The sequence below is a fragment of the Phocoena sinus genome, chromosome 13 (genome assembly GCF_008692025.1).
Source record: "Phocoena sinus isolate mPhoSin1 chromosome 13, mPhoSin1.pri, whole genome shotgun sequence".
Lineage (NCBI taxonomy): Eukaryota > Metazoa > Chordata > Mammalia > Artiodactyla > Phocoenidae > Phocoena > Phocoena sinus.
In genome coordinates, this window is record NC_045775.1 from 35,371,254 (window position 1) to 35,396,935 (window position 25,682).

General features: G+C 45.1%; 1 protein-coding gene across 4 annotated transcripts in view; it reads right to left on the reverse strand.

Annotated features, from left to right (window-relative positions):
* Nucleotides 1–25,682, reverse strand: part of THADA (THADA armadillo repeat containing) — a 314,598-nt gene that overhangs the window by 41,348 nt on the left and 247,568 nt on the right. For all 4 annotated transcript variants that reach the window (XM_032652726.1, XM_032652725.1, XM_032652728.1 and 1 more), the window contains 5 exons: nucleotides 14,074–14,453; nucleotides 13,408–13,526; nucleotides 12,960–13,032; nucleotides 8,578–8,731; nucleotides 4,837–4,968 (listed from right to left, as the gene is read on the reverse strand). In XM_032652726.1, the coding sequence (XP_032508617.1) occupies nucleotides 4,837–4,968; nucleotides 8,578–8,731; nucleotides 12,960–13,032; nucleotides 13,408–13,526; nucleotides 14,074–14,453 (858 nt within the window). The remainder of the gene's footprint in view (nucleotides 1–4,836; nucleotides 4,969–8,577; nucleotides 8,732–12,959; nucleotides 13,033–13,407; nucleotides 13,527–14,073; nucleotides 14,454–25,682) is intronic.

The following is a 25,682-nucleotide window of genomic DNA, read 5'->3' on the forward strand; positions in this document are numbered from 1 at the left end:
TTTTAAAGGTGCTTTTTCATCCTCTCCTCCTCCTAAACAGGCTGTTAAAATTCATACCTTCACAGGCGCCTCTCCTGTTGCTTCCACCCAGAACTCTGTCTGCCTCACTTGAGAATCACACAAAGCTAGTGATTTAAATTTAAATAGTGTCCAGGCTGGTTTCTTCCCTCACACGGAAGCCCTTGTTCAAAAGAGCTCTGATGTGAAATCCTGATATATGAGTCTATAAGACAGATGTGAGCGAGCTGCTCAGGCAGAAGTGGGAGAGCCCAGGGAAGTGGCAGCGGCCGAGCTACGGCCTTGAGTGTCTCCTGCTCTTGAAATGAGAGCTCTTTCCAGAGCATTTCAAGGCTTGAAGTCAAGTCAGAGCAGGGGCAGGAGAGAGGTGGAGCCCCACCTGGAGTCCTGCCCATACACTGTCTCTTCCTGGCTGTGAACTTCAATCCCCTCCTCTTGAGCCCTAGATGTGCCATTTCTTCTGTCCCTCTTGGCATGCTGTGACTGGCATAGAGGGGAGGGGAGGGGCAGGGAGGGTCCCGCTGCTGGGGCTTCCTCCCATCTAAAGCTGAAGGGGCCTCAGGGGTGCTCAGAGAGCTGTTAATAGCCTATGAGTTCCACCTTCCAGGTGACCATGTTGGGTGGCGCACATGCAGGAGGACGGCAGGCAAGAAGGTGAACAACAAATCCATCCTCACGAGGGCTATCTAAACACCGAGTTATTTCCTCTGGACCTTCCAGAATCATTAACTAATTCACACCACAAATCTCCACCTAAAGCCAGCCGTGTGCACAGCGACTGGTTTCATGCTTGCCTCTTCCATGGTTTCTAGCCAGAGCTACCAGCACCAGCAGCTGCCCTGTGACGGCTTGCCGGGGGCTCCCAGGGGCACTGCGCCGTGTGCTGGAGAGGGCAGGACAGAGCCGGACAGCGCACTCTGTTCCTCCAGCAGATAAAGGTCCCCCTTTGCCCTCTCAGTTTCCAATGCCGATCTCTCCAAGGCCTAAGGAATACTCTGTCCCAGATCACAGTGACTTGTGGTCTCTAAGTGCCTTTCCCAATTCCAGGAAGTTTCACTTCCTGGAACGCGATAGCTCAACTGCTTTGTCAGTGCCAGAGGCATGTCGAGGTGTTTCCCCTAGATACCTCACAGGTTTGAAACCTTGAGGTCATCTCTGCTTTCCCTTCTCTCCCACCGCCCACAAGCACAGCCCCCAAATCCTCTTGAGTCTACCCCATGCTCTCTCCACCCATCACCACTGATGGTGGCTCACGAGGACTCTTGCTACCAGCTCCCAGTTGATCTCCTGACTCACCCCCACTGACTCACCCCCAACCCTGATCCATCTCATGCACGGCTGCCAGAAAGAGCCCCTCACACCCACGTTCCTGGCAACACTACTCCTCTGTTTGAAAGCCTCTCCAGCTTCCCTTCACCTATAAGAGGAGGTCCTTGGCTTGGCATTCAAAGCCATCCCAAGTGTGGCCACTCCCGCCTTTCTAGCTTTGCCTCCTGCTCCACCCCCCTGGCCTCAGCCTATGTTCTGGCCACACAAGTCCACTTGCTGCTCCCCAGTCAGCTCCCAAGTTGTCCCCAACTCCAGGTTTGGCTCCGGCTTTTCCTTCCGTGTTGAACTGCTCTCATCTGTGTGCCACTTATCCCTTCCTTTGGGCCAGCGCCACTTTCAGGAACCTCCCTAGACCCCGCAATCAAAATGCACCTCCATCTTCTCCACGTCCCCAGCAGGCTGTCAGTATGAGCACAAAGCTCTTTCTTCCCCATCTAGCCCTCATTTACAGGATGAGGTCTCAGAGGCAAGGAGTCCTCATGATTTCTTTCTTTCTTAGGAGGAGAAGTAAGAATTAATTTAACAATATTTAGTCTTCTCAAAGACGACATTAAATATTAACATAATTTAATATTATTATTTTACTGTGGCACTTTTTTTTTTTTTTTTTTTTTGCGATACGCAGGCCTCTCACCGCTGTGGCCTCTCCCATTGCGGAGCACAGGCTCCGGATGCGCAGGCTCAGCGGCCATGGCCCACGGGCCCAGCCGCTCCGCAGCATGTGGGATCCTCCCGGACCGGGGCACGAACCCGCGTCCCCTGCATCGGCAGGCAGACTCTCAACCACTGCGCCACCAGGGAAGCCCCTGTGGCACTTTTAAACCACTGATTTGAGGACAAAATTAATGAAATGACACATATTTTCAAGGTATTCAAGACTCAGTAGTAATAATGGACTTTGCAACACCAAAGAGCAAACCATTAGCAGGGTATGCTACAAAACCCCTGTGTGCTGAAGGAATGTGAAAACTTACCATCAGCTGCTTGGTATCCTTGAGAGATGTCAAAACAAGACAATATTGTTCTAATGAATCAGCTGGCCAAACTTTTGACTAAAGTGAAAAATCAGGTGGTGATACTCAATCGTCAGTTACTTTTCAGTCTAAAGCAGAAAGATGTGCATTTTTTGCTTAAGAAAATCACGCTGCATTACAGAGATTCTGTTTGAGCACTGCTATCAGGCAGAACAGAGAACACACAGGGACATGCTGAATGAGTATCCCCACACAGCGACGTCACGCTGCTGAGATCTCTGAATGGGCGGTGTCTGGCTTGGGTTTGATTTTTCGGATGCAAAAATTCACTCAAAATGAGTTAAAAAAAAAAAAAAAGGTGGGGGACAGGCAGAAAGGAGTCACACTGGGGGGGTGGAATAGTTGATAAACCAGCCAGATGGTCTACCAATATATACTGTGTTAGTCTTTTCTAGTTGTAGACTTGGGTTTTTAAAAAAACATCTTATTTTGAAATAATTTTAAACATATGGAAAAGATGCAAGTATAGCAACTACCTATCTGTGTTTACTATTTATACGCACACATAGTTTTATTTTTTTCTGAACCATTTGAGAGTAAGTTGCAGGCGTTGTGCCCTTTTCCACCTTAATATTTCAGTTGTGTATTTCCTAAGAATAAAAATATTCTCTTACAAAACCATAGTATGGTTATCAAATTCATGAAATTTAATATTGATTTTAATCTATAGACAATATTTCAATATTGTCAGCTATTCTAATAATTTCCTGTATGGCTTTTCACCCCTCCAGTACGGGATCTGGTCCAGGGTAACATACTATGTTTAGCTGTTACAGAATTCTTGTCTTTTCACACCTCAGATTCTCTTTTATGGACCAAGATAGGGAATACAAAGATGGACAAGTAGGCTTTTACATTACTTACTCCCTCAGAGGCTTTCACACATGGAATTTCACATGCAAAGGGCACTCCAAATATAATTACTGATTTCTATTTCTTGAGAAAAAAATTCAAACCAGAAGGAGGGAGAACATGGTAATATAGTTTTACTATAAATTAACAGGGAAAAATTCTGAAAGAAATAAAAGTAGCAGGGCAAAAGCCCTCAAGACTAGGAGGGAAGAAGTCCACTTATGAATTCCACCATGAAGTGATCTTTCCCATCTTTGGTGAGAGGGTCCTATAGAAGTCTAGTGAGTGTTACGTTCCACCAAATGCTTACTGAGCACTTGCTCGGTGCTCCGTGTGTCCTTCCAAGGAAAATGCACAATTGCAAAAAGGAATGAATCATTAATGGCAGAATTTTAGGTATGTGGACAGGGATGGGGAGAAGGCTGCTCGTACAGCACTCGCAGCACCGATCTGAATGTTTTCCCACTGAGAGGCCAAGCTGATCCCGGCTAAATGTGCCCTGGAGTAGTATCACTGGGAGATTATTAAGACACCAGCTCCTTCCATACATGTAGAGAAAAGTGCCCAGACCATTACAACGGAGGACTCAGGTATGCGGATGTTCGCACATTCTAAGAGAAGCTTCCAGGGACCACAACGCTACCCATGGGAATGAGGGGCCCGAATCAGTTACCAACACTGTATGGCTATTTCCCCTCCCATTCTGCTGTCCATTAAGGTAAACGTCTTTGCTCAGCCTGTGACTACCTGTCTCAAAATGGTGTTCTTACTTCTCTTTGGGATGGCTGACCCAGAGATCTTTCCTGACACCTAGCCCCAAATGCATGGAATCCAAGTCCACCAGAGTGGTCACCCTCCCAGACGGCCATTTGCCCAGAGGTGTGACCTTGCTTCTACTCCACTTAGCCCCATCCCTTTCACCCAGCAGCCCGTTTTCCACCTGCAGCCTGGAGTTCCCTTTTGCTTCCACAGCATTTGCCATTGCATACAGATAACTAGGGCCCAGGGCCCTAACAGCTCATATTATGAACTGAGTGGCTATGAGCTCAGAACTACCCACCTAGGCTGCTCCTCTTTCCACTCCCCTCCTGCCCCCTGGGTTAACGTCACCACCCAATGAGGAGCCAAGGCACAAAGAGGAGCAACTTGACTGACACTCATCTGTTTCTTTTATGTGTAGAAATGCACAGAGGAGCAAAATGATGGATCTAGCTCTCTGGATTATGTAACCACACAGAAAATCCAGACTTGGCCTTATTTAAAAAGGATGTCAATGTAACTAACAAAAGGCACTGTTTACTACATTTCTACCTCTGAAAGCAATTTTTCTCTATGATGTCCTAGAGCAGGGGTCAGCAAACTGTGGTTAGCAAATCAAATCTGGGAAGCCACCTGTTTTTATAAATAAAGCTTTATTGGAACACAGTCACGTACACTTGTCTTCCTATTGTTTATGGCTACTTTCCCACTAAAATGGCAGAGTTGAGACAGAGACTGAATGGCCAACAAAGCCTAAAGTATTCACTCTCTGGCCCTTTATAGAAAGTGTGCCAACCCCTGTCCAAGAGCAATCAGGCATCGAAGAAAGATAAGAATGAGGTACCTGTTGACTGGCAAGTGTTTTCCTGTGACATGGCAGTCATCACGGTTTCTGTGGCTGCATCTCGGATTACTTGCTCCTCACTCTGCAGGAGGGTGAGGACACGTTTCCAGAGAGCAAGCGTATCTTGCAGTCCTAAGAAGGCCCAAAAGAAATCAAATTACCTAGGATGCAACTTACAAGCAGGTACAAATACTGCTTCAAATCCAGTATTGAATGAGCAACAGTTACTTCTTTTTTTGTGGGTACTGCAAGGAAGGGAGACTTGAGAGTCAGATAAATGCCAGAAGAGAGAGGACCCTAAGGGGACAGGTCTGAAAATGTCCTTTTGAATAGGAAACACTTCTGGAGGCAACCAGCCCCAGGCAAGGCCCCCTAGAAGGTACGGCCTTGGCTGACTAAGGCCCAGCTGTCAACGGGCCTTAGTCAATGACTCATGCTTCTCAGAATGAAACTTTATGCATCAAGAGTGCTTTGGGGAAACTAGCCCAGTGTTAATTTGAGTGACTGTTTCAGCTTATAAATTCTGAAAGCAAAGTTTCAATCAAGATTATGCTTTGGGGGGCAAGAATTGAAAAAAGCAAAGAACCGTGATAAAGGCACCAGCCTGTGCCACGTCTACGCAGGGCCCACGACCTGACTGCCATTGCCCCTGGGCAGGGACCCTATCAAGTCCCTGTGCATTGTGCTGCTGGGGACCAGAGACCAGGAACAGACAGTGTCTGCCCCTGAGCAACCGAAAGGGACATCAAGTGGAGAACACAAGGTAAGGAGAAGGCAGGGCTGGAAACACGTGGCTGTGACTCACCACAGGGAAAGGTCCCAGGAGACTGGTGTAATGGGAGGTGGACTGTGTGAGGGGAGAGGGGGCAGGGCCTCAAAGGAGGGACACATACTGTCCAGGTGGGGTGGGTTGCCACGGAAGACCACCACTCATCATCCCTTGATGTTCAGTGGGGAACCAACCCTGCCCTGAGAGCTCTCCTTAGCTCACCCTCTCCCTCATCTGTCCACAGAGAGCCCAATATCAGAGCCACCAATGCTCTAGTCATACTGAGAGCAGCAATGGCTCCCTCTGGGGTTTGTGCTCTCCTGTCTGTTATAAATCTGGCTTTAAATTTTACTCAGTCTTTCAGAATCTATCCATTCTAATTGTTCTCTAGGGTTTCAAATTTCCCTTTCTTAACATTTTCGTATACCGCTAAGGTCCTCATCAATCTTCCCTCTTTAGTCCATTTCAATTTTTCTTTCTCCTTAAATGACTTCGGTCTGCCCTTGACTTGTCCCCATGCACTTTATGTCCTTTGCCTCTCAGTTCTGTGCCTGTTTTTCATGTTCTTGCAGGCCGCCAGCCACTGCCGACCTCCTTCCTCATTGCCTGTGATGCCCTAAGCAGCTCTAGCAATTCATGATGAACCAATGGCTTTTGCCCAGGACTCAGTTTCACTCAGAAATTCTACATTATTCCACACACATTTTCCTGCTATGAACCGGGGTCAGGGCAGCCAAAGCCACCCAGAAAATGTGCTGCAAAATGACACTGCCTTCCCTGAGAAGCATCACCAAAGTTTATAAACCTTTGCTCTTATTCCTCTGGGTCCAATGATTAAAGCAAAATTGTAGCAGGTCCCCTTTCAGTCTCCCTTTGGGTATAGAAAAGATGCCTAAAAGTCACTTAGAACAGGGGTCCCCACCCCCGGGTCTGGGGCCTGTTAGGAATCGGGCTGCACAGCAGGAAGGGAGCAAGTGAAGCTGCATCAGCTGCTCCCCATCCCCGCCTCACCGCTCGCATGACCGCCTGAACCCTCTCCCCACCCCATCCCCGTCCGTGGAAAAACTGTCTTCCACGGAACCAGTCCCTGGTGCCAAAAAGGCTGGGGACCGCTGACTTAGAAGAAAGATGTATGAAGATACCAAAGACAACTTTTTCTCTGAGAGATCCAGAGACATGAGACACTTGATTGGTCTGAACTCCGACAACACTTAGAATTTGAATCCCACCATCTGAAAAAGCAGTTCTTTTCTTTATTCTGTAAATCTTTTCTCCACAACTACACTGAAAGCTCCCCGGATGCAGGGACCATGATTTATTCTCCAGGGCTGGGCATGGAAGAGGAGAACAAAACCAGAATTCCCATAATGGATGGAAGAGAATCTCAGCATGGTTAATATGGGGGTAAGATGGCAGGAGAGGGCAGGGCCAGGACTCAGACATGGCTTTGGGTCCTGAGTTTTCCTTTCAGTAAACCCTATGCTTAAAACAAAACACTACAATTAAAAAAAATTTTTTTAAGTTAAAACAAAAACCCCTATGGTTTTTCAATTCCTTTGGGTTTCCTAAAGCTCGGTTTTTTCAACCACCATTGATATGATGCTCTTTCCTAATTATTACTCTTGAAGGACAGGGGGTGGCAGTGAGGAAAGAGACATGAAGGTAGAGAATATGGTTGGAGCTGTACATCTATTTGATTTCCAAATATCTCTACCTTTACTTCCCAAAGATGCCTTAAACTTTTTTTATTTTATTTTTTGGCCACGCTGCGCGGCATGCAGGATCTTCCCCAACCAGGGATTGAACCTGTGCCCCCTGCAGTGCAAGCTCAGAGTCTTAACCACTGGACCACCAGGGAAGTCCAAAGATGCCTTAAACTTAAAACTACTTTCAGTGAAAGGAACCAGCAGTGTTCCTAGTCACTTAAGCCAGAAGCCTGGAAGTCATCCTTGAATGCTCCCTTTATATTAACCTCAACACCAAGTCCTGTTGATTCCACTGCCTAAATGCCTTAGAGCCTGGCCTTTCTTCTTCCTCAAGGCCACACTTCACTCTGTCCCATTTATTTCTCACCAAGGTCACTGCAATAGGCTTCCTGGAAGAGGTGATGGTTAGGCTGAGTCTTGAAAGACCAACAGGAGTCAGTCGAGCAGCAGTTTGTTTAGAGAACTGTTCTCCGCTGATGATGCATGGGGAGTGGTGGCCAGTGAGAAGGGAGAAGCAGGCAGGGCACAGAAGAGGAAGGGCCTTCTGAGCCAGGCTAAAGAGCATTTAGGTTTTATCCTGAAGGCAATGGGCACCCACTCAAAGGCTTTAAGCAGTGGAGGAAAATGCTCAGATCTGTATTTCAGAAAGACCACAGAGGCTTTTGGAAGCATAAGGAGAATGGCTTGGGGGACAAGACAGAAAGAAAAGAGGCCAATTAAGAGGCTGTTGGTGGGGCTTCCCTGGTTGGCGCAGTGGTTAAGAATCTGCCTGCCAATGCAAGGGACATGGGTTCGAGCCCTGGTCAGGGGAGATCTCACATGCCGCAGAGCAACTAAGCCCGTGTGCCACAACTACTGAGCCTGTGCTCTACAGCCCGAAAGCCACAACTACTGAGCCCACGTGCCACAACTACTGAACCCCGCGCGCCTAGAGCCCCTGCTCTGCAACAAGAGAAGCCACCCAATGAGAAGCCCGCGCACCGCAACTAGAGAAAAGCCCGCGTGCAGCAACAAAGACCCAAGGCAGCCAAAAATAAAAATAAATAAATAAATTTATATTAAAAAAAAAAGAGGCTGTTGGTGAAAAGTGATTAGAGTAAGAGAGTGAGAGGGTGGGAAGATCTTTGAAAGATGTAAAGGTATGGTATACGCTGTCATCTTTCATCCTCCCTTCTTTTTTTAACCTAGAGCATCTATTCACGCTTTTAATGCATTTGGTACGATGGACACCGCCCCCCGCCCCCAACAGCGGCTCAGCGCACTTACCAAGAATGGGATGGGGGTTGGTGAGGAAAAATGGTGCAGTGCTGGTGAGAACTTCAGCAGCGGCCAGCCTGGACTCGGTGGGAAGATGATCTCCACAAGAAGAGAGGACCAACTGAACCCACTGCTTCAGGTTGGGGGCCACCAAGTCCCTGGTCTAAAAGTACAAAGTATACATACAGCAGTTCAGAAGATGCGACATGGGCAGACATGGAATTAGGGATGAGCTACATATGCATTTCCCAGGCTCCCTTGCATCGGGGAGTAACGTGATTAAGTTCTGACTAATGGGATGCCATTAAAAGTGGTATCTGTGCAATTTCAGGTAATATGTAAGGAAATATGCATGACCTTCACTTCTTGGGTTTCTCTGTCCTGCTAGTTGAACAAGGACAAGATGATGGGAGCTGGAGCAACTATCTGGGACCAGAAGATGGAAGCCACTTATTAAGGACAGCGGAACAACAAGGTAGAAGGGCTGGGGAGCCCAATAATGTCATGTCACTATCTGCTTTGGACTGCTTCTCTCTGGTTTAAGCCACTGTATTTTTGAGTTTCTGTTACATTTAAAGCAGCATCCTAACTAACATTACTGTTTAAACAAAGCCCTATTGTTGTTTCTTTATAGTAATAGCTTTATTGAGATACAATTCACATGCCATATAATTTACCCATTTAAATACATAATTCCATGATTTTTAGTATATTCACAGATATGTGTGTACAACCATCACCACAGTCAATTTTAGAACATTTTCATCACCAAAAAGAGAAGCCCTGTATACTTTTTTATTTTATTTTTTTGGCGGTACGCGGGCCTCTCACTGTTGTGGCCTCTCCCCTTGCAGAGCACAGGCGCACAGGCTCCGGACACGCAGGCTCAGCGGCCATGGCTTATGGGCCCAGCCACTCCGCGGCATGTGGGATTTTCCCGGACTGGGGCACGAACCCGTGTCCCCTGCATCAGGAGGCGGACTCTCAACCACTGCACCACCAGGGAAGCCCCAGCCCTGTATACTTTAGCTATCATCCCCATCCTGTCAGCTCCCCCTCGCCCAGCCCTAAACCATTAATCTACTTTCTGTCTTTATGGATTTGTCCGTTCTGCACATTTCATATAAACTGAATCATACAGATGGCCAATAGACACATGAAAAGATGCTCAAAACTACTAATTATTAGAGAAATGCAAATCAAAACTACAATGAGGTATCATTTCAGACCAGTAAGAATGGCCATCATTAAAAAGTCTACAAATAATAAATGCTGGAGCTGGTGTGGAGAAAAGGGAACCCTCCCCTACACTGTTGGTGGGAATTTAAATTAGTGCAGCCACTATGGAGAACACTTTGGAGGTTCCTTAAAAAACTAAAACTAGAACTACCATATGATCCTGCAATCCCACTCCTGGGCATATATCCAGAGAAAACTCTAATTGGAAAAGACACATGCTACACCAATGTGCACGGTGGCACTATTTACAATAGCCAAGACATGGAAGCAACCTAAGTATCCATCAACTTTATCCATGGATAAAGAAGACGTGACATATATACACAATGGACTATTACTCAGCCATAAAAAAGAATGAAATAATGCCATTTGCAGCAACATGGATGGACCTAGAGATTATCATACTAAGTGAAGTAAGTCAGACAAAGACAAATATCATATGATATCTCTTATATGTGGAATCTAAAAAAATAATATAAATGAACTTATCTACAAAGTAGAAATAGACTCACAGACATAGAAAACAAACTTACAGTAACCAAAGGGGATGGTGGATGGGCAAGGGGAGAGATAAATTAGGAGTCTGGGATTAACATATACACACTACTGTATATAAAATAGGTAAACAACAAGGACTTACTGTATGGCACAGGGAACTATATTCAGTATCTTATAGTAACCTATAATGGAAAAGAATCTGAAAAAGTATATATATATATAAGTATATAAAACTGAATCAAAATTAACTATACTTTAATAAAAAATGTGGTCTTTTGTCACTGGCTTCTTTCACTCAGCATGTTTTCAGGGCTCATCCATGCTGTAGGATGTATGTATCAGTACTTCATTACTTTTTATGGCTGAAAAATATTCCATTATATAGATATACCATATTTTATTTACCCATTCATCAATCAGTTGATGGACATTTGGGTTGTTTCCATCTTTTAAACTCTGGTTCTTTACTTTTTCTAGAAAGGGGATTATTGTTCCAAATAAATTTTACTTCCCCTATCAGCTAAGCCTCTTTAAATGTTCAAAATGAGATTACTGGCTCCTCTGATCATCTATGAGCATCTACGGAACTGAACTGATCAGTGTCTTAGATCATGAGGAAGCTGCTGACTTGTTAACTTTTCTCTCCCTGAAAAATTTCCAATATTCTTCAAATATCACTTCATTCAAGTACCAAGCAGTGCCTCGGAGATGCACATGACAACTGGTTAAAAACGGCTTTAGATGAGAACGCTGTCTTTTGACAGACTTGTTAGGCTGCCCTGTGACTACTTTCTCAGAACTTGTTCCCCAACCGCCCCCCCCTCCCGGCCCCAGGCTGTAGTTTTTTTAAGCAAATCCTCTCCCTTCCTACAAACTCTCCTCCTATCCTCCCCAAGACACACACATAACCTTTTTTTTAGCTTTTTGCATCTCCTAGTGACCACCTGGCTCTGGCCCCTCGGCCTGCCTCCGAATGACAGACCCAGAGAAACTGTGTATCTGCTTAGTACTCACCCTCTGGTCTTCTCTCTGTCCAGCCCCAGGCTCTCTGAATTTAACAATCTCCTATGTGAAGTCTTCCTCAGCTCTGCAAACACTCTCTCCGGCCTCTGCTTTCCCTCAGCCTCCTTCCTACTAGAGTATCATTTAATATCATGATCTAATGCTCCTTTTCTCTCGTTAGACTGCTCTCCAGTCTTCATCCTTGTACCCCCAGTACCTCTCTCAGGGCTGCTGGAGCATAGGAATAGGAATCCACAATGTTATGGTGCCACGATCACAGTGTGGTGATGTGAAACCAAGATCTTCAGGTAATTTTACTGTGGTATTGACTGCCTTCTGTTTATAATAATTCTCTGATGGTGGCATCTTTCTCATATGCTCCTAAGTATGCAAGTATTTGTCCTAAGGCATCGTTCCAGGAAGCTGTTTTTTTTTTTTTTAAATTGAAGTATGGCTGATTTACTTCAACTATACTTACAGTGGTTTCAGGTGTACAGCAAAGTGATTCAGTTATATATATATTTTTTCAGATTATTTTCCATTATAGGTTATTACAAGATACTGAATATAGTTCCTTGTGCTATATAGTAAATCCTTGTTGCTTATCTATTTTATATGTAGTAGCTTGTATCTGTTAATCCCATACTCCTAATTTATCCCTTTCCCACCCTCCTTTTCCCCTTTGGTAGCCATAAGTTTGTTTTCTATGTCTGTGAGTCTGTTTCTGTTTTGTATATAGATTCATTTGTATTATTTTTTAGATTCTACATATAAGGGATATCATATGATATTTGTCTTTCTCTGTCTGACTTAACTTCACTTAGCATGATATTCTCTAGGTTCATCCATGTTGCTGCAAATGGCATTATTTCATTCTTTTTTATGGCTGAGTAATATTCCATTGTATGTGTATATCCCATCTCCTTAAGCCAACTGTCTGTTGATAGGCACTTGGGTTGTTTTCATGTCTTGGCTATTGTAAATAGTGTTGCTATGAACACTGGGGTGCATGTATCTTTTCAAATCAGAGTTTTCATCTTTTCTGGATATATGCCCAGGAGTGGGATTTCTGGATCATATGGCAGCTCTATTTTCAGTTTTTTAAGGAACTTCCATACTGTTTTCCACAGTGGCTACACTAATTTACATTCTCACCAACAGCGTAGAAGGGTTCCCTTTTCTCCCCCAGGAAGCTGTTTTGATTACTTTAGGTCCACCCCACCCCCAAAGACATGTTCTAAGACAGGTGGGACACATCTGGGCCTCCACACAAAGCCAGCTGGACCGCGTTTGGGGGGGATATTTAAGCCTTAGCGATACATTTTCATACATAGTTGACTAGGATGCAATCCTTGTGACAAGGAGTTTGGGCATAAATGTACGTATGTCCTGGAGGAAGGAGGTTGTGTTACCCTCATGGACTCAAATCAAATGTGCCCAGAACAAGAGAAAAGAAATGCCAAACATGGTGCTCAGAAAATTCTCCCCAAGTTATACCTAAAGTGAAAAACCAACATGAATGATATTTTTGTAGAAGCTACACACATATGCCACAGAGATTCTGCCTGTGGGACAGTTCACTTTTACTGACACCTTCCAGGGAAATCAGAGGACAGAAATCCAGACCCCAAAACAGGGGAAATTAGCCTCACCTCCTCACACGTCTGCATGTGGTGGGCAATCACCTTGGAGGCGAGTCTCAGAGCTTCACTTTGTATTTCAGACCTAGGAAAGTCAGCCAGAAATCACACAAAACATATAATCGCCCTGAAACTAATATAATATTGTAAGTCAATTATACTTCAATAAATAAATATGAAAATACATACATAAATAAATAAAATCGAACATTTTATATACATATGGTTTTTACAGGTAGTCTGTAATCCATGTGGCTGTGAATACTACTAGAAATCTCTACCTTGTGGCTATACAAATGCATCCGGAAGCAACTACCTTTTGGTAACTAATTGGGAACTCTGACATCATTCTATTGCTTGGGCTTAGAACACAGGCTGGGCTATGCTCAAGTTCATTACATAACTGACTGATGGGACCATGTGTTGTACCAAGTTTGCACAGGGAGCACTGGAGGCAAACCTTTCATTGGAAGCAATATCCATTGTCCAGATCAAGAACTCCTTTGGGGTTAGATGGACACAGCGCTCTGTGTGAGGAAGCCACTCACTGGGGTCCATGCAATGGAGAATTTTCAGTATCTGTGTGAGCCAGATCCATGGAAAACAAACAAACAAACACACACACACCCCTCAGAAAAGTCTCCAGAATCTAAATAATAATCATTTGTACCAATAAGGGACTCTATCTTTCAAAAAGCGCCCACTGACTTCTTTTTTCCCCCTTAATAGCTTTGCAAGACCAAGATAGTCTAGAGCAGTGGCATACTGGGATCAGAGGGCAGATGCCATATTCCTAGGTCAGTGCCCTTTCCTTTTGATCATGCTTTCCAGGTGACCATCTGCCCCCAAAGAGCCATGTCAGCAAAGACTGCTTACTCTCTCAATCTCTATCTTTGGTTAATCTCTGTCATCAATACCATTATCATCAAACACTTTTCTCAGCGCTCTTTTATGCATGAAGCCATGCCAAGCACCGTGCGAGAGAGTCCTTGCCCTTTGGATGCTGAATCTCCTTCCAATCCTGGAGATGCCAAAACCGATCCTGCCTCCTGACCTTATCACTCCAGTGGGCTCACCAAAGACTGTGGGGAATGGAAAGGGATGGTCAGTACACCAGAGACTTCACCTTGCAGAGGCATTCTGGGTGACTTTCCTTCATAGCCAAAATCAAGAATGTCCCTCCCATATTCCATAGCAAGGGCGGCAGTCCCTTCTCTCCTAGTCCCGAGGCTGCTGCTGAGAACCTTTCCAACAGGGCTTCCAGCGTCAGCAGGCGCACTTCAGGGAAGGAAGACTCCAACAGCCGAGAGAAGGAGATGGGAACGTCCCTTGCCTGCTCTCCAGCCTGGGCCGCTACTGCCCACACTGCAGCGATGGCCAGTTTGGTGAGGCTCTGGAGGTACTGGGGCAGGCCTGGCACCGTGAAGGTATAGGGGAATCCAGTTATCAACTCTGATTCCAAGATGATCCTTCTGACTTCCTCCCAGAAGCCAAGATGCTCCAGAACTAAAAAACAAAAAAGCAAAGGAAAAGAGGCAATCACTTTATTCAAACTTCCACAAAAGGACATAGGTGAACACACAAGACTCTGCATACCCTGGGTGGGACAACCAGACGTCATTCCTGAGTAGATTTCACACTAACCATGTAATAAGTGAGTAGGCCACTAAGCTTCAGACTTCTGGCCCAGAAGCACTTTCTATTTAGGTAATTCATGATTTTCCCCCTAGAGTGACAGAAGGCATTCCTATCAGAAGATGTGCTCCGGGCGTCCCTCCCTGATAGTCAATAAATATAAACTCAGTGACCTCCTGAATCCTCAAGCCTCATAGCTGAGCAGGATAAAAGAACATCTAGTCCACGCTTCCCTCAGGGGCTCAGATCCCCTCAACAGCACCTTTTCTCAGAGGCTCTTGGTAGAACCCTACAGTGATTTGGAGCTCACAAGACAGACTGTTCCACTGTTAACAGATCTATTTGCCACAAAGTTCTTTTTGGAGTTTCCACTCAGTGGCCCAATTCTGCATTTTGAGCCCTTTAGGCATTTGAATACAGTTATTATATCCCCTGTCTTCTCTAGGTGAAACACTCCTTCTTCCTTCAACTAGTCCCCAGATGATGGGGTCCACCCTCTCTCACTGTTCTAAGCCACCTTCCTTTGGATGTGCCTCACCCCTCTTCAGGCATGGCGCCACACAAGGGCACACGACTCTCCCTCGTGGTCTGAGCAGCAGGACTGTTGCTTGCCCTGTTCTCACATGAGGTTCCTGGAGTTGTATCACACCGTTGACTCATGTGGAGCATAAAGTCAACTGAACCACAGGCTTTTTTTTTTTTTCACATGGTCCACTGACAGTGGTGAGTCATCCATCTCCCACCTTGTACTCAGGACTTAGATCAAGACTTGTTTTCTTTGTTTGTTTGAAACCGAAGCAGATCCCTGTTAAATTTTATGGTCTGCCTTTTAGATTGCCGAGATCTTTTTGTATTCTCAGTTCTGATCACAAATATTTATTGCCTGCTTACTATGTGATGGGTGCTAAGTGAAATAAGAATAATGCCTTCAGGGAGTTTCTATTCTAATTTGAGAAAAAGAAATGAATGACTAGGTGATTCTAATATAGTGGTGGAAGTGATCACCTGAGTCTTAAAGAGGCAGAGAGAGGTGAATGCGTTGGAACCACCAAGCAAAGGTTCAAAGCAAAGGTTCAAAGGTTCAAAGGCATAAAACAGAATGGACCACGTGAGGAACTATAGGCAGCCTGACCTCAGCACAGAATTCGAGGTGGGGAACAGCGGGAGAGGAGGCTAGAGCAGCAGCATGTCCAGGACATGGGGAACCTCCTCGGCCACGTGAAGGAGCTTGGACATTTTTCTGCAGGCAAGGGGATGCCATCGAGGGGTTATTTTAAGCAACAAGGTCAGGTGAACATGTCCACTGAAGTGTTCTTATTGCTGAGAGGCCAATATTAGAGGCAGGGAGCCCAGCTGAACGACTACTGCAGTAGTGGAAGAGAGAAATGATGAGGGTGTAAAGTAAGGAACAGACAGGAAGAAGGTGCGTTTGAGAAGCATCGAAGGAATAAAACTGGCAGCAGTGGGGGACTGGCGGGGGAAGGAGTCTTGGGTACCTCCCAGAACCCAGATTCTTCATACAGCACATTCATCATCCAATAGAAGCTGGGTAAACCTCAATGTGACAGGCAGGCTGTAAGTTATCACTAAAGATGTGGACTGGACCAGCGTGGAGGACAGAGGGCTTTGGTGAGCATTATAGTTGGCTCCCTGCCTGCCCCACCCCCCACCCCACTCCAAGCTCTCATCAATTCATTAACCAGCTCTCTTAGGGTCTAGGTATTCCCCAGTTATGAATCCTCCTAACTCTACCATTCTGCTCACATGTTATCTACAAGAACATCAGGAGAGACTTCATCAAATGCCTTGCTGAAATTTAGATATCTCATAACTCAGTGAACACTACTGACTCCTAGAAAACGATCACAAACAGAATAAAAATGTAAAAGATTAAAGTAACAGTTGGAAAAAACTCACTTGGAATTGAAGTATTACATAGGCTTGCAATAATCCAGGAATTATTGCAATAATAAATAATAAAAATATAGACTATTCCTGTTACACATCAAACTGTTTCAAAAAGAAGTTTCTCCAGGGGCTTCCCTGGTGGCGCAGTGGTTGAGAACTCGCCTGCCAATGCAGGGGACATGGCTTCGAGCCCTGGTCCGGGAAGATCCCACATGCTGCGGGAGCAACTAAGCCTGCAAGTCACAAGTACGGAAGCCTGTGCGCCTAGAGCCCGTGCTCCACAACAAAGAGAAGCCACCGCAATGAGAAGCCCGTGCACCGCAACAAAGACCCAATGCAGCCAAAAATAAATAATAAATTAATTAATTTTTTTAAAAAAAGTTTCTGCAAAGAGGCAGAAGAGGGGCTTGGGCTCCTATATGATGGTGCCCCTAGAGGCCACCCCCCCCCCCACCTGCTAGCTGTGCTTGCAGACACACCGCTGCTCTTAACCCAGACTCTGCTGAGGTCTAAGTTCCAGCAGGAGGGCAGCCTTCTTTGCAAAGCAGCAGGGAAAACCCCAGGTGTCAGGATCCTCAACTTTTGTGTCATCATCTCTATTTTCAATGCCTAAAAACTTAATCCCAGTATAATTTAGAAATGAGAAGACCACACTCCAGTGATCTCCAGGTGTCACTTTCCTAGCCTTCCCACCCACTGCTACCTGAGGACAACACTGTATCAAAAAGGGTTTTCACTTGTTAGGCTAGGAGTCAGAAACATGGCTCAGAGACATGCTCTTTAAAACATGATTAAAAACAGGAAGAACTGTCTTGGTCATTCTGGATAATTTTCAGATGAACCTGCTATAGGTATTCCAGGCGGAGTGTATAGTCCGCTGGACTCAAGAGCTAGGCACCCAGACACACTTGCTTCCTTTAAGACCTTGAGGAAGGATGACATGATCAAGAAGCCCAGGACTGAAGGCACAACCCCAAAGATAGGGGACATGGGGCACCTGCTCAGGAAGGGCTTCTTTGGGACTTCTTGGCCTCCACTGCCTGTGGACTTCAGTATAATCCCATAAGCATGCATTAAGTATATAGTAGGTACTTCGGAGATACAGAGATTCAGAGCTGAGAAAGAAAAATTACCTGCTGTCAAAGAGATTTAAAACTGACGGGAGGATAAAGACAACCACTAAAATTGCAAAATGCTTAGTACCATAAAATCATTAGTGAGAAGAGCTGACAACTATTGAGTATTAACATGCCAGACACTATAGAATATTATATATCCATTATTTAATGCTATGAATAATAATTACTTTTAGAATTGACACTCGTTGAGTATTAGTCTAAGCACTTCAACAAGTACTAAATCATTTAATGAAGTAGGCGCTGTTATGATTCCCTGGTATTTTACAGATGAGAAAAGAGGTTAAGTTACTTGCCCAAGGTCACACAGGGAATTGTAGGTAAAGGGAATACGAAAGCCATAAGAATGACCAAAATGAAAGCAATGTGCACTTATTTTCTATCGTAAGTTAAAAAAAAAGGGGGGGGCTTTCAGAAGGGAACAAAATTTAAGATGGGCAGGGACTTCCCTGGTGGCACAGTGGTTAAGAATCCGCCTGCCAATGCAGGACACACGGGTTCGAGCCCTGGTCCGGGAAGATCCCACATGCCGCGGAGCAACTAAGCCCGTGTGCCACAACTACTGAGCCTGTGAGCCACAACTACTGAGCCCGTGTGCCTAGAGCCCATGCTCCGCAACAAGAGAAGCCATCGCAACGAGAAGCCTTCGCACCTCAACGAAGAGTAGTTCCCGCTCGCCGCAACTAGAGAAAGCCCGCGCGCACAGCAACTAAGACGCGCGCAGCCATAAATAAATGAATGAATGAATAAACAAATTATTTATTTATTTATTCATTTATTTATTTAAGATGGGCACTGAGGCTGCCCAGAGGTGCCTGCCTGGGAGAGGAAGGGTCAGGGCAGGTGCTCAGGGGAGTTGGGAGAGAGTAGACAGGAGAGGCCTGCGAACAGGTTCGCTGAATCAATGTGTCAATAGAGGAGCAGCAGGGGAGGTTAGGTCGGAGCCACAAGCTAGGAAACTATCAGATGACATTCATGTAGGCACTTTCTCCAAACTGCTGCTTAGAAAAAATGTTCTTGGTCCTGCAGCAAGACCCAATGAGGTGTCCTAAAGCAGAGTTTCTCAAACTTGAGTGAGCATCAGAACCACCTGGAGGGCTTGTTAAATCACAGGCTGCTGCCTGGGCCTCGCCCCCAAAGTTTCTGATTCAGGAGGGCGGGGGTGGGGGCTGAGAATCTGCATTTCTAACAAGCTCCCAGGTGATGTTGCTGCTAGGCCACGTACTTCAAAACCACTGCCCTCAGGGGATGGTTTTTTCTTTTAATTAATTAAAAAAATTTTTTTTAATTAATTAATTAATTTTTGGCTGCGTTGTGTCTTCGCTGCTGTGCGCAGGCTTTCTCTAGTTGCGGCGAGTGGTGGCTACTCTTCGTTGCGGTGCATGGGCTTCTTCTCATTGCGGTGGCTTCTCTTGTTGTGGAGCACAGGCTCTAGGCGGCCGGGCTTCAGTAGTTGTGGCTCACGGGCTCTAGAGCGCAGGCTCAGTAGTTGTGGTGCATGGGCTTAGCTGCTCCGCGGCATGTGGGATCTTCCCGGACCAGGGCTCGAACCCATGTCCCCTACATTGGAGGTGGATTCTTAACCACTGCGACACCAGGGGAGTCCCAGGTGATGGTTTTAATAAAACCAACCATGCCTCAATCCCACCCTTGTAGATTCTGATTCGGTTGGTTTGGAGTTGGTCACAGACATCTGGAGTCTTTTTTTAAAAAAAATATTTATTTACTTATTTGGGTGTGTCCGGTCTTAGCTGCAGGTATGAGGGATCTCTCCTTGCAGCGCGCAGGCTTCTCTCTAGTTTTGGTGCATGGGTTCTAGAGCGCACATGGACTTTGTTGCCCTGCAGCATATGGGATCTTAGTTCTCCGACCAGGGATTGAACCCGTGTCCCCTGTATTGGAAGGCGGATTCTCAACCACTGCGCCACCGGGGAAGTCCTGACATCTGGAGTCTTTTTTTTTTTTTTTTTTTTTTTGCGGTACGCGGGCCTCTCATTGTTGTGGCCTCTCCCGCTGTGGAGCACAGGCTCCAGACGCGCAGGCTCAGCGGCCATGGCTCACGGGCCCAGCCGCTCCGCGGCACGTGGGATCCTCCCCGACCGGGGCACGAACCCATGTCCCCTGCATCGGCAGGCGGACTCTCAACCACTGCGCCACCAGGGAAGCCCCTGGAGTCTTAAGAACAGGTAATTCTGCTCTGTGCCCCAGCTGAGAACCACACTCCTCGGCTACGACTTTCATAGGGGCTCACAGGGTTTTCGGGATGGGTAGTAGGGGCTGCAGTTCCAAAGAGCACAGCTGATTCCAGCCCAGTACTTCACCACAGTGAAGAACTAGAAAGTTCACTGCCCCCCATTTTCTCTTACCAATAAAAACATCAAAGGAGGGGAAACCCCCAAGAATTCAAAAGAATGAATAAACTCTATAAAGGCCCCTTGCAGGCAGGCCTTTGATACTGGCTCATTATATACAGGTTCTGTTCTAGGGCTAGGGTGTAGCAGTGAATTAGAAAGACCAGGCTCTGCTCTCATGGAGTTCCCATTTAGATGTGGACCACAGAACACCCTCTGCCCCTCTGCCAGAGTGAGGGGCTCTCTGGGCAGAACAGGAGGTTGGGATTAGAAACACGAGCAGCAGCAGTGACTAAAAAGGATGTATTGCTTTCCCCTCTAGCACAGCAGTTTCTCAGCCCGGGAGGTACATTAAATTTATCTGGAGAGTTTTAGAAAAACACTTATGTCAGGGGACACTTGACTGCATCTCTGGGGCGAGCCTGGTTTCAAGGTGACCCAGGTGATTCTATTGTTCAGCTGAGGTCACAGCTACTGTTTTATGGGCTCTGCACCCCACAGCACGTAGAGCTCACCAAATGGATCTCACAACCAGGATTTCTTCCTAGTGAAGCACAGTTTTGTGTCCTGCCCTACCAAACGCATTTCAAAGTTGAGATCAACACCAAGTACTTGTTTCCATTTTTGTGAGGGCCTGCTGTCCACAAGATACAAAACAAACAAACAAACAAACAAACAAACGATACAAAAAAAGTCAAGTTAGTTCTTTGATGGCACTTAGTTCTTCTTCAGTCTGAGGTCTGGCAACGCTCTTCTCTAGAAGATAACTTTTCTACTTGCAATTTCAATTTTGCCAGCTTTGGGTTGCCTCCTTTCTATCTTTCCTGGAAAGTCAAGTGTTCCAATTAAAGAATCAAGTCCCTCCCCTTTAATCGCCCCATCTTATTTTTCATTATTTAGATGATTTTTAAAAACTCTTGTTAATTGCAGTTTTTTCCCAGCCCTCCTTGTTTGGAATATCTTTGGATTTTCCCAACAGTGTAGTCATTTTAGTTACCCAAGTATGTGTGACTGATTCTAAACATCCAATTTGATTTCACTTTTGGAATTAACTTCTTTTTTTCTTCTTTAGAGCAAGCATATTTCTAGCCTTCAAAGGAATGGCTTATTGGCTGGATTCACTTGGAAAGACAATACCTCCTGCTGTGCTATGTCCCGGTTCAATGGAGAAATAATTCTCAAGTCTGGAATTCAAGAATCAATCAAATATCAAAAACAATGTGACAGGCTGGTATAAGTTGCCAATATTTTATTTTGTAAAGAAAGGATGTTAAAAACCTACCATCTATTATTTCATGAAAGAAAGGCTATCTGAACACCAAAAAAGTCATAGATTCCTAGTGTCATCATAAAGGACAATTCTTTAAAAAAATGTGGTTTAAAGAAAAATTTGCTATAGTTGTCATTTTGCTATAGTTTTATTGTGAAAATATCATCAGGGAGTAGCATTAGGGAACTGCAGCTTTGGAGAAGTTGATCAAGTTTCCTGAGGTTGATGTGTTTGGAGAACATGCCCAGCCTGAACAGAGGTGTCCTAGAGAGGAATGAAGGGACTTTGCCGAGTCCCTCAGGACAGTGAGTAGAGTGTCTGTGAGAAGGAGCAAAGTGGTCCATTCACACAATTCCCTCTGGGAATCTCAGATGTGTTATTTTAGCAGTTTTAGTTCTTTGGCGAGTTGCAGATTTCAGTGTTATGTCTGCAACCTGAACAGTGACTGCTAAATTAACTGGATTTCAAAGCTGCCATTCTCTAACCAACCAAGGTAGGGCGCTAACATCAACCCAGGCTGCTGAAAGAGGATTTAAAAAGCAGCACTACCTAGAGCATGGTCAGCTCCTAGTTCCCAAATCCTGTTCTATTATTTAGTGAAGTAAGTCTCCTCCCCAAAGGAGGAACACAGCCCCAAAGGGCAGGCCCACGGGGCATTTATCTTTGATTTTCTGAGCTACAGGTTTGTTAAAAAAAAAAAAAAAAAATCAACGTAATTTTAAAAGATTCGTGTTAATCTAAATAGCTTTGACAAGAGCATTCTGGAAAACAATGTGGATGTGGATGATATCATTACCACATAATTATGGATATAGTGGAGTTTCACCATAAGAGCATTTAATTTAGGTGAATTTAACTCTAAGTACTCGGCAAACAGAGAGAAAGAGATTGAAAAATAACAATTAAGGGCTTCCCTGGTGGCCCAGTGGTTGAGAGTCCACCTGCCGATGCAGGGGACACGGGTTCGTGCCCCGGTCTGGGAAGATCCCACATGCCGCGGAGCGGCTGGGCCCATGAGCCATGGCCACTGAGCCTGCGCGTCCGGAGCCTGTGCTCCACAACGGGAGAGGCCACAACAGCGAGAGGCCCGTGTATTGCAAAAAAAAAGAAAAATAACAATTAAAAGCGAGAGGGCAGTTTCACCTGACATTCCAATCACTGAGCATATCCCCAGGATGGTGGCTGTGCTGTTACCTTAGACGACTGGCTCTCAAACTTCGGCGTACTCACCTCCAGAGTTCCTGATTCAGTAGGTCTGGGACGGGGCCCCCCAAATCACACTTCTAACAAATCCTGGGCGATGCTGCTGCTGATGCAGGGACCACACTTTAAGAACCACTACTTCAGACCATCTGAGATCATCCGTGCTTCTCACAGTGTAAACATCTTGCCATGCCGAACGTGTGTAATTCTAGTGTTTAATGGTGTTTGTTTTCATACACCATGGCCCCTCATCATATGTCAACCCCTTCATCTAGTGCTCAACCAAAGAGCTCCTGAACATTACATAGTTCCTGGCCTTCGCTGTTAATGTCACGAACCAAGATAGCCTGATTGCTTTGTGCTGAGCTGGCCAAAATAAAAGGGGCCAGAGGGAGTAAGTGTACAGGCCCAAATTGACAGAGTTTTCTTGGCCCCAGCAGAGATGGTTATGGGAGAAGCTAAAACCCCAATAATCACAGCAAACGTGTTCTACTTGTAAGCAGCAATCAGAATCCATAAAGGGGGAAGGATCCTCCTCAGGACTGAAAGGACCAACAAAACAGAAAAAAAAATAGTTTCACTGCTATGGAGCAAGTCACTTACTGTGGATACCATGTAAATGGCAATGATACTGATTGTGCCACTATGGTGGTCACTTGCCACTGACTGAGCCTCAGAAGAATGTTCTGTTTTCTGCCTGACCTTGCACATGCTGTTCCCTCCGGCTTGAATGAATAAATGAACAAATGAATTTCTCTTTCATATATTGTAATGGTTCTGAATTCTCTGATACCATTTGGTCAAGAAAATTTTGTAGAAATTTCCCCTATCCTTCCCCCCCTCAGAATCTCTACCCTCCTTAAAGAAGTAGAGAGTGAGGAAATACGAAGCAGATTTTACTTTTAAGGCATAATGAAAGGGCCAACTTTTTCTGTTTCAAAGATCTGTAGCTCTGGTTAGAGAGATCTGTAATCAGATCCAACAAAAGTTCTTATCTGGAACAGTTGATAAACTGGTTCTAAAAATAATCACAGACGATAATTTGTACACTCCGTGAATGTTAATGTCCTGTTATGTTATTTCTCGGTTTAAAAAAACCTGTATTTGTAGAGAAAAGGAAACCATAGGAACTACAACAACATCAACAACAAATCAACTAATTTAATAAATCTTGGCTTCTCCTTATCGAAGGGAAATTCCATTCTTCTATTTAATCCTCTGCCCCTCCCAGTAAACTGTAATCCAGACCCGAGGGGCCCTTCCAGTTACAAACATGTAGAATGACCTAGTGGGAGGGTTTGGAGACTAACTTTGTCTAGAGAAGTGCCCTGAACTGGTACTAGTTGTTTATTTCTTGCCTACTTTTGTTTCTAGGTCTCTGGACTCCTAGGTCTCTAGGTCTCATGCCCGGCTTTCATAGGTATGGTGCCTGACACACACCCCTTTGAAAACATTCCCCCTTTCCCTTGTCCCAGCCTATTCTCAAAGTATTTTTTTAAGCACAGAATTCCTTATCTGCTGTTGAGGAAGAAGGAAGAGTTTCTGAGAATACTATTTGAAGGACTCTCTAGTCAACCCGTAAAATAGGCACAGTCCCAGTGGCTTGGACAACACAGAGTCAGAAGAGCTCTGAAAGGATTTGGGTAGGCTAAAAATGAGCTCATCAGGCACTGGGTGGGACCAGCAGTTTTTACTTCTCACCTCCACCCATCATCCCATCCCTGCTTCTGCCCAACACTGGGAGGAAGTCAGGAAATACTTGTGGATAAACACATGACAACCCAAAGACACAAACATAAAATTACTTCTAAGTAATACACTGCTTTGGATTCTTTGTCAGCGAATTGCTCCTAAGGACAAGACTGGGAAATCAGAAACTTCCTTATCATCACACCTTAGACATCCCTGTTTAATTTAACCTTTTCCCCACAAAGGACCTCAGGCTTCTCTTCCACCCTTAGGCAATGAGATATAGTGTGAAATCAACTTGAGAGTCTTGGTAGCTGGCTGGGAAGACTCCTTTAAATAACTGGGGCTTACCTCTGTTGTCTCACCTGTAATGAGAGACTAGGACCACTGATTTCAATCCCTTGCCAGCACTACAGTTTACAGTTCTGGAAGAAACAGACTCTAAGACTGAAGAGGTTCCTGGCACCACTGGACTACATCAATGTCTCTGGGAATGATGCTACAAGGTATAGTTTACAGCTGGCAAACCCAAGAGAGTCTGGCTGGACTGCAAATGCTACTTAATGTGAAGTCTGGCCCCAGCCAAGGAGGAATTAAGTAAATTCTGCCAGATGGGCAATGGAGGTGAGTCTGGGAGTAAGCATACCTGGCCATGGGACCAGCAGAAGCTCTGTCTCCTCCTCTGGATGAGATGACCATTCATTTCTTTGTTCTTGCTACCAATATTACTTCCTAATAGCTGCTTTTCTTACAGTGTTGGATTTTTCCTTTTGTGTTACTTTTCATGGAGTTTTTACAATTTTTTTCATGTGACCTTCACCTCAATGCTCTGAAGGTATTATCCCCACTTTGCAATTGAGGAACTAAGAGGTTTCAAAACAAAGTGATGAAAGTGATTTCTGCTTTAACCCATGAAAGTTTAACTGCTACAGAAATTGCCCTTTGCCATAAACAACTAGAAAACTAGACAAATGTATGAAACTATCGTTTTTAAACATCAGACATGAGTAGTATGTTTCCCTGAGAGAAGGAAACAAACAAGGTAGGCCTTATAGTTGCCCTGGACTACTACCTAGAGGCAACTTCCATGCTCCAGCACAGAGAGGGGGAACCCAGAGCCCAGAGATCTTGCTGAGCCAGAACAACTGGATATTCATATGAAAAAAAACAAAAAAAGAGAACTTTGACCTTATCTCATGACATACACGAAAATTAGCTTAAAGTGGACCATGGATCTAAATGTAAAACCTTAAATAGCAAACTTTAGAAGAAAACCTGGGACCTCTCTGGCGGTCCAGTGGTTAAGATGCCACGCTTCCAATGCAGGGGGTTGGGGGTTCAATCCCTGGTCGGGGAACTAAGATCCCACATGCCGCGCGGCACGGCCAAAAAAAAGGAAAAAAAAAAAAACAAAGCAAACTTTAGAAGAAAACCTGAGAGAACATCATTGTGACCTTAGGATAGGCAAAGACTTCTTTACTAGGGCACAAAAAGCATAAGACACAGAGAAAATGGATAAATCAGACTTCATCAAAATTAAAAA